Genomic DNA, 15,957 nt, shown 5'->3' with positions numbered 1-15,957 from the left:
GTGAGGGCAATGTAGTCTGGTCAGCCCCCACTCCCCAGCTCCCCCCATCACCTGTAGCTGCACACAGGTCTTTTCAGAGCCCAGCCACCCTGGGAGTGAAGTGGGTGCTTGGCTGCTGACAATTCAGGCTCTTCTGGGCCTACACTGGGAAGACACAGGGCAGGCCCTTTTGGTTCCAGCTGCTGGCATAAGAAATAGAGGTGGTTACCATTCTGCCCTGCCCCACCACCCACCACAGGTTCGGGCCTTTCTGCAGCCCCCCCTGAAAGGTGTGGTCATGGAGACCTTTGGTTCAGGGAATGGGCCTACCAAGCCAGACCTGCTGCAGGAGCTGCGGGTGGCGGCCAAGCGCGGCCTGATCATTGTCAACTGTACCCACTGCCTTCAGGGGGCTGTGACTTCAGACTACGCATCTGGCATGGTAGGAGTGGGAAACAGAGGCCTGGGGAGGGAGGACACACCTGGGGGATAATGGGTGGGCCAGGCTTTGCTTCACACCTTGTATGCGTGGGATGGAGCAAAGAAGCCCATGTGGGGGCCAGGTTGAGCTGCTCGTTCTGCCCTGTGTGGACCTTCTCAGGCTATGGCGGGAGCTGGCATCATCTCAGGCTTTGACATGACATCAGAGGCTGCTCTGGCCAAGCTGTCATATGTGTTGGGCCATGCCGGGTTGAGCCTGGAGGACAGGAAGAAGGTATGTGCAATCATGGGGCTGTGGCACAGACTGAAGAACATGTTTGTGCACATGCATGTCTTCTGGCTCCTGAGAGCCTATCTGGGAGACTCAGGAAGAGTGGGGGTGCTGCTTAGGATGGGGCAGGGATGAAGGCGCCCTGTGGGAGGAAAGAGCCATGTGCAGCCTAGCCCTTGCCCAACCCCCTGTTCAAGCTCACCCTCTTCTTGCCCTTCTGGGGAGCCTCCGGTCGTGTAGGTGGAGACTCCCACACTGCTTCTGGACACCCTCTCCTGCTTCCCCATTCCTAAGTGGGCCTCAGACACAGCTGGCCCCAGGCCCATAAGATGCCAGTTTGTAGGGTGGAGGGCAAGGCTGATCTTGTGTGGGAACTGGCCTCAGTCACACTCAGTCCCACGGATGAATGGAGCATGAGGATAGGGTTCCAGGCCAGAGGCAGCCCTCCCCCATGCCCTGCCCCTCTCAGCTGCTCTGGATTCCTGGCTGAGCCTGCTGGCCTGTGTGTCCTTCTTTTCCAGCTCCTGGTCAAGGACCTTCGAGGGGAGATGACATTGCCAATGGCAGCTGATCGTCAGTCCTCACTGCAGGATAGCATACTGGGCCGCAGGGTGGCCTGGCTTCTCAGTCTCGGTGGTAGCCAGGTACTGCCTGAGGTGGGCAGGCGTGATGGGGGCTCAGGAGGCAGTCAGGGGCCTTGCATCCCCATGGGCTGTGCCAGGCATCAGCCACTGTAGCTGTCATTCCAGCACAGGAGCTGAAACAGCTGTTTGCAACGGCCCAGGAAGAGGGCATGGGGTCCATTGTGGGGAGGACTTGGAGGGTCCACAGAACAGGATAGGAGCAGAAACTATATAGCTTCTGGTGGTGCATGGCAGTGCTGGCCTGAAGGCAGGGTTGCCTTACAGCTGGGTTGCACCTAAGCAAGGCAGAGACAGTGCTTGTCCTGGATGCTAAAGGAAAGGGGGTCTGTCAGACTCTGAGCCAGAAAGTTCCAGGTCCCACACTTGTATCTGGGGTTGTGGTCCAGCCTGAGTCTCCTCCCCCTTCATGATCAGATAGCTACAACCAGGAGGGGGAGGGGCAGCTGAGGACCCCACAACACACCCACCTGGCCTCTGGGCCAAGCATCCAGGCCTGGTGCCAGAGTCCGGCAGGTGGCAGCGCCCTGCTTCTGAACTGCCTCAGTCCATGGGCCTTCTGGGCCTCCTTTCCCTCTGCTGAATGTCTTGAGCCAAGGTGGGGCTAACTGCTACTTGCTGAGGTGGGCAGTGGTCAGATGAAAGGGACTGGGTGTGTGGCCTGTTATTAGGGTGGCTGTTTGGGGCTCCTAATGCCTCTTGGGGACACAGCCAGCCAGTAGCAGCTTTGTGATCAGGCTGGGCCATGGGTGCTGAATGGGGTGGCACCTTTGGGGCCTTCTGGTGCCTTGGGGAGCCCTGGGCAACTGGAAGCTCAGGCAAGTGGCCCTTCCAGGTGCATTCAGATGTGTGAAGTAGGGTCTTCTTGCGGGGGGTGGGGGGGAAGGGGAGGGTTCCCTCGAGGGCTGCTCCCTCGAGGGCTGTCAGGGTTCTATCCCTGTCAGGAGAGGGGACAGGTGAGGACATGGATCTTGGAGGGTGGTGGCAGGTCCTAGACACATGACTGGTGAGGCGGTGTCCCAACCTTCCTTTGTTCCAAGGGCATGGGGACCAGGTGAACTTCTGGGCAGGGCTGTGAGGTTTGAGCCCCAGGCTTTCCATGTGGTGATGCTGGCTCTTTCTCTGTGTGGTGGGATTTCCCTACCCCACTGAGTGTGGAGGCAGGGTTCACATGGTACAGGGACCACCGGCTCTGCTCACTGAGGATCCTAGAACAAGGCAGGAGCCCAAGATGCCACCCCCTTCACCTAGGAAGCTGATGCTGTGCGGGCCTCCCTGACGCCCAGTCTGGCCCTTGCTGCAGCCCACACTGGTGACTTAGAGGCTCTGCAGGTTCTTATGGAGCTGGTGAGCCTCCCCCACCTTGGGACCAGGCGGGAGTGCTACCTACTGTGGGCAGAACACCATCCATCAGGGCATCACTGATCCCACCAAGCCCGTGTCTGCCATGATCCCGTGGCCCAGGGGGGCAGGCACAGTGGCTACGGGGACCCCACCTTCATGGGCACACCCCACCCTCCCCATCCCTTCCCAGTGACGTGCCAGGCCCCGATATACAGGCGTGTGCCCTAATGTCACCTCAGGGCAGTGACTTGAGTCTGCAGGATCCTATTGGTCAAACACCATTGCATCTGGCTGCGAGGAGGGGCCACACAGGGTTGGTCACCATGCTGCTGCGGAGAGGTGTGGACGTGAATTCCCGTGATGAGGATGGCCATAGCCCACTGCTGCTGGCTGTGAGGGGCAGGTAGTGCCTGGGACCTGGTTGCAGAACTGGATGTGTGGGTGGGGGCGGGGGCTGGACAGAGGATACCTACTTGGTTTGAGCAAAGGCCCTGTGTGCCTCTTCTCATTTGTGCCCTCCATTGCCTGTGGACCCAGAGGCAGCACACTGAATGTGATCTAGTGAGACGGACCTGTCTGACAGGGCCATCTCGACTGTCTGAAGCTCCTGACCCAGCTTTTCCCTGGGATTTCTCCCTAGGGGCACATGGCCTGCAGGCCCTGGGTTATTGAGAGTGCTTTTGTGAGTCTTCCAAGGGAGACCTTGGTGTCTGAGCCCAGGATCGCTGACTGTGGTGTAGAGTCTTGGCCCCTCCGCAGCCAAGAGTGCTAGTGGGGGTGAGGACATTGAGCCTTCTGTCTAGGGGCTGCAGGGTGACCCTTGCACCCCTGGGGTGATCTGGGCTGGAGTTCTGACTGGGCGCCCATGGGCGTGGGTGGGTGGAGACAGATTAACTCACCAGTCCTGCCTAGCTGTCACCACACTCCAACACCAGTCCCGTCTTGTTGCAGCACCTGAGTGGCTGGGGGCTTTGCAGTAGGTGGGGAGGGCAGGCCTCCATTCATACTCCTCCAAAGTTACATAAAAGTGGGGTGCCATGTAGTTTAGGGTATCCCCACACTTAGCAGAGGAATAGAACACAGCAACTGTGGTGCAAGAGTTGGGTGACCCTTCTTGCACTTTGCTGTTCAGCCTCAGACCTCACACTATGTTCCTTGGCATTGCTTGAGCCCCCGCTCCATCTCACCCCAGCAGGCCACTTCCCCTCCAGGCTCGATTCAGCAAAGCTGCCTCCAGAAACGGCTCTGGCTCCCGTCATGGTGTTCTGGGCCAGGCAGACCCCAAGTTTACGTTTGTCTGTGGGGCCTCATCCCCCCACCCCATACCCAAGAGCAGAATCAGGGCATAACTGACTCAGTTGCCCTAGAGCCAGGACAACTCTCTCCTCCTGCCAGGGAGGTCAAGTGTTCAGAGCACACTGGGGCTGGCTGTCCTCCAGGGCACCATCCCCCAAGGATAGGCTGGGGAGACCATGGGGCACACTATTTGGATGGAGGACAAACAGTGGACAACATCCACTGTTTGGATGTTGACCCTAGATGCAGACCCTAGATGTCCTGAGAAGGTGCCCCCAACAAATGAATCATGAGCCTTAAAGATGGCTCCACCTGGCCTGGGCAAGGGATTGGGGAGCAGCCGTTGTCTAGGGCCAGGGCTGTGGGATCCCAGGCAGGCAGGTCCTGGTCCCTGTGCACAGGACATGAGAGCAGAGGGAGCCGTGTGCCAGCCTGGTGGGGCCAACGGTCAGCATGCTGTTTTTCATGATAGGCATCAGGGTGTCATTGGACTGCTGCGTGAAGCTGGGGCCTGCCTGTCTTCCCAGGAGCTGGAGGATGCTGGGACGGAGCTGTGCAGGTGAGGGCAGCCAGGGCACCTGTGGGCTCAGGGTTCCAGGTCAGCCAGGATATGGGGCTGAGCAGGGAAAGCCCATGCTCCAGCACTGATGGGCAGAGGTATCTGACCCAGGCCATATTCTGGGGGTTGTTCCCAACTGAGAGAATAGTCGTGTGTGTGTGTGTGTGTGTGTGTGTGTGTGTTGCCTGTAATCTTAGCTACTCAGGAGGCAGAGATCCAGAGGATCCAGGTTCCAGGCCAGCCTGGGGAAAAAAGTTGGTGAGATCCCATCTCAAGCAATAAAAAGCTGGGAACGGTGCTGTGTGCAAGTCATCCCAGCTATCAGACCAGGCTGTCCTGGTCCATAAAGCAAGAGCCAATTTGAAAAACAGCTGAAGCAAAAAGGGCTGGGAGTGTGGCTCAAGTAGGAGAGTACCTGCCTGGCAAGCCCAAGGTCCTGAGTTCAAACTCCAGTACCTGCCAAGGAAGAGAAGGGAGGGAGGGAGAGAGACAGACAGACAGACAACCTGGGCTGGAGGTGCAGGGTGGTAGCTGATGCTGTAGACACTGTGGGTGTGTCCCCATATGTCAGGAAGCCCCCAAACTTAGAGGCCCCCAGCACTAAGTGTAAGGTCAGGTGGAGAGGCACACTGGCCCCAGATTCAGCCCCCTGCACTGGCCTACAGTGCACCAGGGGAACAAGTGCTGCTTGCCAATCCTCACCGCTCCCACTCCGTTTGCCTTTCTCAGTAATGGAGGGGTGAATGAGAGGTTAGTTAACAGAGGTGAGGTGGGAGTGAGGTGGGGGGCAATGAGAGGGCTGAAGCCGATGTTGGCTGTTGGCTTTGAAGGGACTTCTGGGGTGACTTGGTCCAGGGCTGCACCGTAGGGGAAACTGAGGCAGTAAACAGGTCCTATGGAACTGGGGCAGAACCATCATTAGGGACTCTGCCAACCTGAGCTGCTTGGCTGGATGGGGTGGGGCTGGGGCCTCCACATCCAAGGAGTGAGGTGTGGGTGCAGCCTCTTCTTTAGGTAGCCCTGTGTGGGAGGCGTAGGTGCCGGTCCAGGAGGACTAGCCATGCCATCTGGTGTGATTCACAACAGAAATTACCCAGCGCCACTGTGGTGCTGCTGTGGATGCTTCCTGATAGGAGTGGAGTCACTTGAGACCCTCTTGGGGGGGGGCCCTCCCTCCCTGGACCCCCAGCTCACCTGGAGTGGGCCCTACCTCTGCCTGGTCCCAGCTTCTCCCCAGCCCAGCTCCCAGAGTGGTAAGAGGGCTTCTCTTGGGAGCAGTGGAGGGTGAGAATGCTGGCCAGGGTTCTGGGAACCTTGTCCAACCCCCACCCCATGTAGTCTGCTGGGGTTCAGGCACCTCCCAAGTCTCCCTTCTGGAGCCACTGTGCCACCCCAGACTCTCCTCATGACTCCTGAACCCCGCCCCAGCCCAGTGAGGGCTTGTGTTGTGAAATATGAAACTGGTGGAGGGTGTGTGCATGCTCACTTGTGCACTTGTGTGCGTGTGCGAGTGTGTGCACCCTTGACCTGAGTCACAGTCACACCCACTGTGAAACCAGACTCCAGGCCGCCTGGCCTGAGACTCCTGCCCTAGGGCTGGGTTCTGCTGGGTCAGCTGTTTGGGGCTGGCTTGGAAAAAGTGCCCAGGGCATCAGGAGGGGCAGGCAGATAGGCAGGTGGGCAGATGGACAGGTGTCCAGAAGGCCCTGACAGCTCCCTCTCTACGCTTGCAGGCTGGCATTCAGGGCAGACAGTGAAGGCCTGCAGGCTTGGTGGCAGGCGGGAGCTGACCTGGGGCAGCAAGGCTATGATGGGCGCAGTGCCTTGCATGTTGTGAGTAGCCCACCTCCTGTGCCTTCTCGGGAGGCGTCCACCTCCTGAAGGTGAACAGCCACCCTGACTGTTCCCCCCAGTTCTCCCTTCTCTGCCCCCTCCCAGATACCCACCTCCCAAGAAGCAGGATCCCCAGCCCTTCTGGGGGAACAGCAGCCCATGGGTTGTCTTTCCCCCTCTTTTCCTCTCCAAGGCCCCTCTGGGCTTGGAGCTGTGGGGATGCTAAGAATGGGGGAGCCCCAGGGGTCCCTGTGGGGGGGGCAAGGAGTGCTGGTGGGTGGGGCCTTTGAGATTTTTGAGGTGCTGCTGGGCCCTGAGGCAGCGTTTTGTCTCCCCTTCAGGCGGAAGCAACTGGAAACCTGGAGGTGGTGGCCCTTTTGCAGAGGCTTGGCATCCAGGCCCCGGGCCCTGTAAGAACCCCCCGGACTGGGCTGATGTCCCTTTAGCAAGCTCCCATTGGCCTGTGGTGGAGCCTGGCCCTGTAATGTCCTAGAGTCTGAGGAGGCTGAGACAAGTCAATGTCGGGATCTGGGAGCCCCTCCTGTGGGACTCTGGGAGGAGCACACTGGGGACAGGGGTGTGAGGGAATCTGGGGGGTTTTGTGGAGGGAAGACCCACCTCAAACCTGCATTCTGTCCAGCTAGGTTGACCCCACCTTGGAGGGTCCTTGCCACCACTCCAGACCTCTCTATGCACACCTTGCCCACCTGCCTGTCCCGGGGGCCCATGGGGTTGGTGCTCTGCCTGTCTCTCAGGCCAGGCCCCAGCTGTCACCCCACTCCCACTCCATTATCTGGCACTCCTGGAGAGTCTTGAGGCTGGCTGGGATCCCTCATACCTAGAAGGGCTGGACCCCACAGATGGTACTGGAGAATGAGGGTACCCAGCCACTGTACTCTACCTGGGGCTCTACACATTCTCAGCAGATCTCACATTTTCAGGAAATACTGCCTGATGTCTAACCTGAAGCCATCCTGTTGCAGTTTGAGCTGTTCTTGCTTTGACCTACTGGAGGGTCCTCAGGAACACATCTACACCTTCTGATGACGATGTGTCCCCACTGCTAGGACTGCTTCCAGTCTGTTTCCATGGCAAAGCCTGAAGGTCTTTGTTGGGCAGAGTGGCAATAAAGTTGTGGGGACAGCTGCTTCCCCAGGTCCCCAGAGCCTGGCTGAATGGGTCTGTCTGAGCTGACACTGTGGGTCTGGGTGGGGAGTGGGGCCCCAGGCTCTGGCCATCTCTGCAGCACCCTGGGGACTGGAAGAACACTAACCAGTCATCCGGAGGCTGCTGATTAGGTGGTTGTGACACTGGGAGGGAACCCTGGGCGTGCCATCCTCCTGTCCTACTTGCCCTCCTCCCCACCATTTGCTCTGTCCCATCTCCTCACACCGTAATCCTCATCAGGTGTTACGTCATTGGATCACCTTCTCCAGGCAGCCCCCACCCACCTGGACTGCATGCTGTTCCGGCTTACCCCGGGGCCTCCCAGCTCCTTCCTGGGTGGCTGCCTGTTTGCCATAACCCTAGCATCTCTGTACCCTTCCTCATTGTATGGCAGGGGCACTCCAGGACTCCAGAGGGGCTGATGGAGGCCAGGAGCCAAAGGGGGATTTGGTACTCTGCCAGCGGGCCCCAGCAGGGTCTATCCACCACCCACTATAAGCCAGGCTGCCAGGTGGCTGCCCGCTGGGGAGAGGAAAGAGGTCTCCTGTGCAGATTGCGTTGTGCCAGCCTGGGTGGGGGGTGGGCAGGTGCTCTGCTGCAGGTGTGCCCCTAGGCAGGTGGGTAGCCTCATGCTTTGGAGAGGCCTGATTGGGACTGAAGTCAGGTGTTTGTTTGGACTCCTGGTCAGGTTTTTTTTTTTTTTTTTTTTTTGTGGTGCTGAGGTTTGAACGCAGGGCCTACACCTTGAGCCACTCCACAGCCCTTTTTATTGATGGTTTTTTTTTTTTGAGATAGTGTCTCGTGAACTGTTTGGCCTAGGCTGGCTTCAAATCATGAGCCTCCTGATCTCTGCCTCCTGAGTAGCTGGGATTAGAGGTGTGAGCCACCAGTGCCTGGCTTCCTGGTCAGTTCTTGTCCAAACTTTTAAGTGTTTCAGAGACAGGGCCCACCCCAGGCTCAGACCCTGAATGTGAACCATGACCATTTCCCCTGTCACATACAGCCCTTGGCCTTCCTTGATAGGAGTAAGGAGCTACCTTCCAACTTCGGGGCCTTTCTGCCTAGCTACTAAGGTACCTTTTATCTGTGTCCACTTGATTCCCAGTTGTCTGCCTGTCTGTGGACTGGGATTCAGGACTGAGCCCTGTGGATGTTGGGCAAACGTGTGACCCCCCAAGAGCTGGCCCTTGGCACCAAGGTGGGCCAAGGTGGGGCTGTTCTGTCTACACCCCAGGCTTTCAGTCTGGTTCCCAGGCCCCAGCTGGCACTGCCCTGGCAGCCTCCCAGTTCTTCTCCCAGATACAGGTGTGCCCAGGCCTTACCCAACCAGGTAATGCCACCTGAGCATGGGAGGGCTCGGAAGCCTGTGCCCCACACCCTCATGAAGCCCTGATTGGGGGGGTGCAGAAGCAAGGAAGGGGATAGGAGCTTGAGAGCCAAGCCAAGGGTCCTGCTCTCACTGGTGGGCTGGGGCCTTCAGGAGGCCAGAGCGGGGCAGAAAACAGAAAATGCCTGGTGGAGGGGTAGAGGCTGAGCCAACCTCTGGAGTCACCCTCATGTCTACAGTAGCAGCTCTCCAGACACCCATGTCTCTACTCTGCTTCTGAGGTACCAGCAGACCCATTGCTCCTGGCCACGGCACACTCAGCATTGTGAAAGCTGCAGGTGGCTCATGTTACCCCACACCGCAGACCCTCCCAGAGCAGGTGTGGACCTGCCGATGTGGAACACCCACTTACCTTGCTGTCCACAGGGAGTCTGAGCTGGCTCTCCCCCAAGTGGGTCAGATGGGTTCAACAGAGACACACAGGGGCAAAAGGGGGTAGGGGAAGCTTTGGCAGCCTGGCAAGTGAGGGGACTCCCCATAAGGACTGGGTAGTTGAGACCTGTTCTTAGGCCCTCCATACACTAGTGGGACTCAGAGCCTGACCACAGACAGTTCCTGAACCCACCAGTGTCTGGATAGTTGCAGATGTTGTATGGAGACCTTCCAGGGGTGTCCTTGGGGAGAGGCCAGCCTGCCAGGGGTATGTGAGCTCCTCTGATAGCCACTGATGAGCAGCAAGGATAATGGGAAGTGCTGCAAAGGATGACCACCGTGGAGGGCTCACAGCCATGTGCTTGCCTGCTGTCCCCAACAGGTCCCCAAGGTGGGCACTGGCTCATCCTCCCATTTTACAGCCAAGGAAACTGAGGCAGAGAGCTGCCCAGGCCTGTGCTCAGGGCCCCATGCTGGCCTGGCAAAGCTGGGGTGAGTCTGCCTGCCGGGGCCAACCTCCTCTGTGGGAGGGTGTGAGATGTGGACCAGGCGTGGCTCAGTGGCTCAGCTCTGCTGAGGTGTGTGGGAGGTGGCTTGAGCCCCGGGGTGCTTTCTCCCCTGAGGGTAGCATTGCTCACACCTGGTAATTTCACTGTGGGGAGGCCTCCCACAGCCCATCACCAAACATCTGGGTGCCGGGGCTATCTCTGGGGAACATCTCCCTTTCATCGCACCCACTATCTACATTTTCCCAGCGTTTTCTATCCTAGAATCAGACTTCATAGCGGAGGGGCCCTCCAGGGCCACCCTCTTCCCAGCTACATACAGGTAACCAGATTTCTCTTGTATGCTTAGCCGTTCCCTTCCTGGTCACACCTCAGTAGTTCTTGCTGCAGGGGGCTTGTGTTTGGTCACCTACCCAGCACTGTCTTCTCTGAGGCTGCAACAGTGCCCACCTTTGCTGAAGGGGGACAGCCCACCTGCGCTGAGATCTGCAGGGGACTGTACTGTTCTAGAGTTTAACACTGGGAACAAGAGAGGTGGGTTCTTCCAGCCCAATTGTGTGTGTGTGTGTTGATCATAAGCTCTGTGCCCCCACCCTGACTGCACTCCCTCAGACCTACACACTTGGTGCCATGCATGCAAGTCTTCTCCGCTGCCAAGAGCTGTGGAACCTCGAGAAGTTTCTGTTCCTCTCTGAGCCTCAGTTTCCCCAACTGCAAAATGTAAATAACAAAACCTTCACTTTTCATGCTACAGGGTGGTTGCAAATAATTAAACTACATCCAGCACAAATGACAACATCTACGGGCTGCTTCACAACTTGGTGGCTGCCTTCTGGCCTGGGTCCAAGCTGTGGTTCCCAAGCACAGAGCACACTGGTGTCTCTGGGCTGGCCCTGGGTAGCTGCCTTGGACTTGAATGAATTATAACCACTCCGTGCTGCCCACCAGCAGCTCAAGACCTAGAGCAGGGATCCAGAAGGTCACCTTCCTCAAACTTTCCCTATTTCCTAAAGCCGGAGCTCCGTTTGCCTGCGATGGGCCTCAACGGGCTGCACCGAAACCGAGATCCCTGGAGGCTGCACACGGGGCTCTCGGTGCTGGGGTCAAGGTGCAGGCTCCTGCTGCGTGTGTTGCAGGCAGGCCAGGGGGCCGGCCTCCTCCTACGTCGGAGATGAGAGCACAGGCAGGGGGTCCCAGTGTGGACTACGAGGTGTGGGTTCAGGGGTGTCCTCTTTTCCCCTCCCCCAGAGAGGCAAGAGTCTGAGAAGCAGAAACCTGCTGGGCTGCTCCTCCTCCTCTCTCCCTCCCTCCAGTTTCACTTTCTCTTTATTCCCTCCTTCCCCTCCCACGAAATTCCCTTTGAAGTGCGCCGGACGGGATGGGCGTGTCCGGCCCAGGCTCCCGCCCTCACCCCCACCACCCAGAGTGCGAACCCTGTCCCTCTCTGGACCTCTCCTACCCGGGCCACCTGGGGCACCAACTCGATCAATGTGGCCTCCCTCAGTGAGCCTGGGCGTCCCGGGTCCCAGGCGAGACTGGGCAAGCACGTTCCCCAGCGCCAACCCCAGGCCAGGTGCGCCCAGGCTGGGCGCTGGAGGCGGGGGCGCCGGGCGGGGCTGAACGCCGGGTGAGTCAGGGCCACCCCCGCGCGGGGCGCGCCAAGCAGGTCCCTAGGCCGTGGACGACCCGCCGCGCGACCCAGGGGCCCGGGAGCCTCCCCGCCCGGAAAAACCGGTCGGGCCAGCGCGGCGCGGGCGCATTCCGGCGCCGAGGAGGGCGGCCGCGCCGCATAAAAGGCGCCGTCGGGCTGGCCGCTGCCGCACAGAGTGCAGCCCTCCGGCCACGCGGGGCCCGCGGGACGAGAAGACGCCGAGGTCGGCGGGGGCTCGGCCAACGACGGGCGATGCGGGCAGGGCTGGGCCGGGCGGCTGCGCTTGCGCTGCGCCCAGAGCCCGGCCGGGGCGACTGGAGCGCCTGCAATGGCGAGAAGGCGCGGACGGCTACAGCCGGGCGGCAATCAGGGAGCAGGGACCCGTCACCCCGGAATCCCCGGGCGACGCGGGCGGTCCCAAGGGCAGCACGGGCTTCTCTCTCCATAGCGCGTCGAACCCAGGGTGCCGCGGATTCGCGCGCTGGGTCCAGTGGTTCTTAACAGTTCAACAGTTCTGTAGCGCAATTGTGAAATGTTTAGGACCACTAGATCCGGTGCGCCTGGCGGCGGCGGCAACAACGGCTACAACATCTACGGGGCGTCCCACGCGTAGCACGCGGTCAAGGTCAGAGTCACGGGCGCGACAGGGGCCGCCGGAGAAGAGCCCAAGCACCTGGTTCCGTGACCCCCAGCGTGGCGGAGCTCCGCGCGCAGCAAACCTAAGACCCGAGCTACCCTCCCACCACACTCCCACTCCCACCCCCACCACTTGCTGCGTGCGACCCTGGACGCGCACACGGCCTGAGAACCCAGTGCAGTAGGGAGGTGGCTGGGCGGGACTGTGCCGCGCTCTGGGAACCGCTGGGGTGGAGGGGCTCTGGGTCGCCCACGCTCCTGGCGCGTAGCCGGCCTGGAGACGCTCTCGCCACCCTCCTTCGCCCCAGGGCCCGCACCGTTGCCGAAACTCTCCTGCGGGAACCTGGCAGTAGTCCTCTCGAGGTTAAAGAGCGCTCCTTGCCCCGGGGCTTCTTGAGAACTGGTGACTGGACAGAGTGCTGGGAATTCTGGTGGAGAGCGGAGAGCGCGGTGCTGTCCGCTGGGCGGGGCAGGGGTCCAGTGAGGACCAAAAATAGGATGGGAGGAAGGTTGGTGGAGACATCCCTCATGTGGCGTTTTTAGGGCCTCGTGTTCTGCGGTTAGGTAGGGAGCGCCCACCAGAAAAGTCTGGGGTGAGTTTGCCTTAGGTGCTCCTGGGAGGGAACCTCTTGAGCAAAGGGCCCCTCTGTTCCCACCTCCAGGTGGAACCAGGTCCTGTCTGCCTGGGAGATGGGCTGGCCCGCTGGTCTAGTGAACCTCTAAGATGAAGGAAGGCCTCCAAAGCTCCCAGCCTCCACAGCCTAGTGTTCAGGGGACCTGCTAGGCAGCTGAGGTGAGTCTGACAGGCCTTGATTTGAAGTCAGCTAGGACATTTCCCTACTGGGTGATTCTGTGCCTTACCTGCACAGGGAGGGGGGCTACTCCTCCCTTGTAGGGTCACTGAAGTGCTGTACAAGGGAAGGCCACCTGGCCAGCCAGGTCAGTAAACGCCACTGTGGCCACCTCTCAAACTGACTTGAGAACTGGGGCGTAGGTGGTGCAGCAGTTCCGGCTGGTTCTGTGGTGGACCTCAGCCATGATACTACCCTGATGCCTGCAGCCACCACGGCCACTGAGTGGCCATTGCATCTTGTACCATGTTGTCCCTGTGCATGGCTGTTGTTGGCTCAGGTAGCTCAGATGATGAGTGTCGGGGGGTTCCCTTTTCTGCATTTTTAGCCATCCTGCATGATTTAAATGTGTGTATTCTAGGTTGATAAGAATAAACATGTTTGAGAGCATCACTGTGTCTCTGAGGCTGGCTATCCTTTTCCTCCAAGCCACATCCCCTTGTGGTTTCTCCCTCCCGACTCAATCGCCCTTTTCCTTCTAACCCCAGAGAAGCAGAAACGAGGATGCTTGTGAGTGGGGATGGTTCAGACCTTTTCCAGGGCCTGCTGTCAGCCCCAGCCCTGCCTCTGGCCCTTTGGCCTCAAGGAGGGCCCTAGCCTCTGTCCCTAGCTTCCTCCTTGCTGCTGGGGGCAGACACCTCTGGGGTATAGCTGGGCTGTATGAAGTGACTTGTATCCAACTTACCTCCCAATCTTTGGAGCCAGGCCACTGGCCTCCTTGCTGTTTGAGCTGCTATTGGCTCAAGGAGCCAGGCTGCGGCGTGGACTTGGCTCTCAGGTGCACCAATTCAAGCCATCTCGGTCTGCTTTCTGCTTCACTGACAAGGCCCCTCAGTTGGTTCTCAACCTTTCCTGGCTAGAGGCCATGGGTTGGTCCTGGGGACTGGCCATGGGATAGGCAAGGGAATGGATGGGAGTCCTGGGGGATTGGAGAGACAGAGGACCCTCTCAACTTTCCTATCCCCCTGCTCCGGGTGCGGGGGGCTAGGAATCCGGTGGGTAGAGCCCCAGTCTACTACTTAAAAGCAAATGATCTTGGCAAGTCCCTTATGCTCTGGGAGTAGCCGTGTTCTCTTGCAAAGGGAGAGTGGGGTTCAGGAGAGGGACTGCTGAAATGATGTATCCCCACACCTCCTCCCACCAGCCCTCAGTTGCCTGCAGTGCTCATCTGGACAGAGCTAGAATTGTCATGGACACCGGTTTGCCTCAGGGTGGGAGGATTAGTGGATGGCTCACTGGAGGGGCTGCCTTGCAGCCAGGGCCTTGGAGGATCCATGGAAGGCAATGGGCTGGGGTCCTCACAAAAGGCCCCTCAGTTCCTGGGGCCGTCAGAACAGGTGATCCCTACTCCAGAGTCCAGTTTTGTGCTTCCTGGAACCCCCAGCCCTTTACACTTCTAACCCCTCTGCCTCTTCCACTCAGGCAGAGGAAGGTGAGAGTCACCAGTTCACTCACTGTGGTGATGGAGACCTGGATGTTAGTGAGGCTCCCTTGTCAGGGTCTGTTTTCCTGGTCCCCTCCCCGGGCCATATTGTGGGAGATGCCAACAAAGTTGGCTGCAACGCAGCCTCATCCTCAGTGCCTCTGCGTGGAACTAGGCCACTGAGCCTGCTCTGCTTGTGAAAATGGAGGGCCACACCCCAGGGCAGGGCAAAGCATCCCTGGATGATTGTCCGACTCATATGCCTAGGTTTGCCTGGGACTTCCTGGCTTAGCACTGACAGTCTTGTGTTCTGAGGACACTCTAAGTCCCAGGCGAACTGGGATGATTGATCACTATACCCTGGGCCAGCTCATGGTGTACACCCCCTACCCACTCAGACCACTTTGTAGCCTGTCTTTCCCACGGGAGAAAGGAACCTTCTGTCTTTTAAAAAGCTGTTGTTATTCTGATCTCTATAAAGCTGCAGAGCCAGTATGCTAAGTTGGTGATTCTCAGGCTTCTGTAGCTGAGTCACAGGGAGGGCTAATAAAGAACACAGAGGCCCAGCTCCTGAACTAGGACGGTTGGAAGCTGCGTCTTAATGGAGTTCCCAGGTGATCGTGGGGAATGCCGGAGGCTGAAAACCACTGTGCTAAGCAGCAGACCTTGGCAGGGGAAAAAGTTTGCAAGCGGTGGGGGGGCCCTGTGCCTGAGGATTTGGAGACACCCAGGCCTCCTGTTCCCAGGTGAGCAGAGTCCAGTCCAAAACAGAACTTCTCAGTTCCTGTGCTCCCTGGAGGACCCCACAGTACAGCAGCCCTCAGCAACCAGGTCCAAGCCCTCGCTTTACAGGTAACCCAACTGCGGCCCTGTTTGGGTGAGGGCCTGTGCAGAGCTTCCTGAAGGACAATTCTACTGTGTTTGCAGAGAGAAAAGGACAGTGGCTATTTCCTCTCTGGCCCCTTGGTGACTCAAGGAGTGTGTCCACTCTGGGAGGGCTCTGAGGCCTCCTAGCATCTGCTTGGGGTTCTGAGAGCTGCAGTCAAGGGCACACCTGGAAGCAAGACTGCCTGAGCTTTCAGTCTGTGGGAAGGGGATGTCTTCTCTATTATTTCAGGTTTACTGCAGGTTAATTGACATACAGGAAAGTGCACATGTTTAAAATGTACAATTTGATGGTCACATGTCTGCGTGTGTGTCTATGGATACATCGATCACCAGATCATGAAGAAATCCCTCTTAACCCCTAAAAGGGTATAGTCTGGCTCTTTGTGATATCCTTCCCCAACTCCTGACGCTTTCTTCCTTGGAAGGTTTTTAGCTGCAAATTCTGTTTGCTAGATATAGGACTCCTCAGGTTACTTGTTTTTTCTTGAGTGGGTTTTAGTAGTTTGTATCTTTCAAGGGTTTTGCATTTAACTTAAGTTGTCTATCTTATTGGAATAGAGTTGCACGTAATATTCCATTATTATCTGTTAATATTGTAGGGTCTGTAGTGATGCCCCATCTCCCATTCTTAACCTTGGAGACTTTTCTCTTTTTCACTTGATTAGTCTGGATAGTGGCTTATTATTCTTACTGATCTTCTGAAACAACTGGC

General features: G+C 58.3%; 1 protein-coding gene across 4 annotated transcripts in view; it reads left to right on the top strand.

Moving 5' to 3' along the window:
* Aspg (asparaginase) overlaps positions 1 to 7,529 on the top strand; it is a 31,047-nt gene extending 23,518 nt beyond the window's left edge. For 3 of the 4 annotated variants that reach the window (XM_074067051.1, XM_074067048.1, XM_074067050.1), the window contains 9 exons: positions 239 to 421; positions 581 to 694; positions 1,213 to 1,347; positions 2,584 to 2,679; positions 2,916 to 3,079; positions 4,445 to 4,531; positions 6,265 to 6,364; positions 6,706 to 6,774; positions 7,306 to 7,529. In XM_074067051.1, coding sequence (XP_073923152.1) covers positions 239 to 421; positions 581 to 694; positions 1,213 to 1,347; positions 2,584 to 2,679; positions 2,916 to 3,079; positions 4,445 to 4,531; positions 6,265 to 6,364; positions 6,706 to 6,774; positions 7,306 to 7,326 — 969 coding nt within the window. In that variant the 3' untranslated portion in view covers positions 7,327 to 7,529. The remainder of the gene's footprint in view (positions 1 to 238; positions 422 to 580; positions 695 to 1,212; positions 1,348 to 2,583; positions 2,680 to 2,915; positions 3,080 to 4,444; positions 4,532 to 6,264; positions 6,365 to 6,705; positions 6,775 to 7,305) is intronic. The other variant, XM_074067049.1, reaches the window with a different exon arrangement.
* Positions 7,530 to 15,957: the final 8,428 nt, after the last annotated feature.

Source organism: Castor canadensis, chromosome 3 (assembly GCF_047511655.1).
Source record: "Castor canadensis chromosome 3, mCasCan1.hap1v2, whole genome shotgun sequence".
NCBI lineage: Eukaryota > Metazoa > Chordata > Mammalia > Rodentia > Castoridae > Castor > Castor canadensis.
This window is presented reverse-complemented; position numbering and strand designations above follow the sequence as displayed.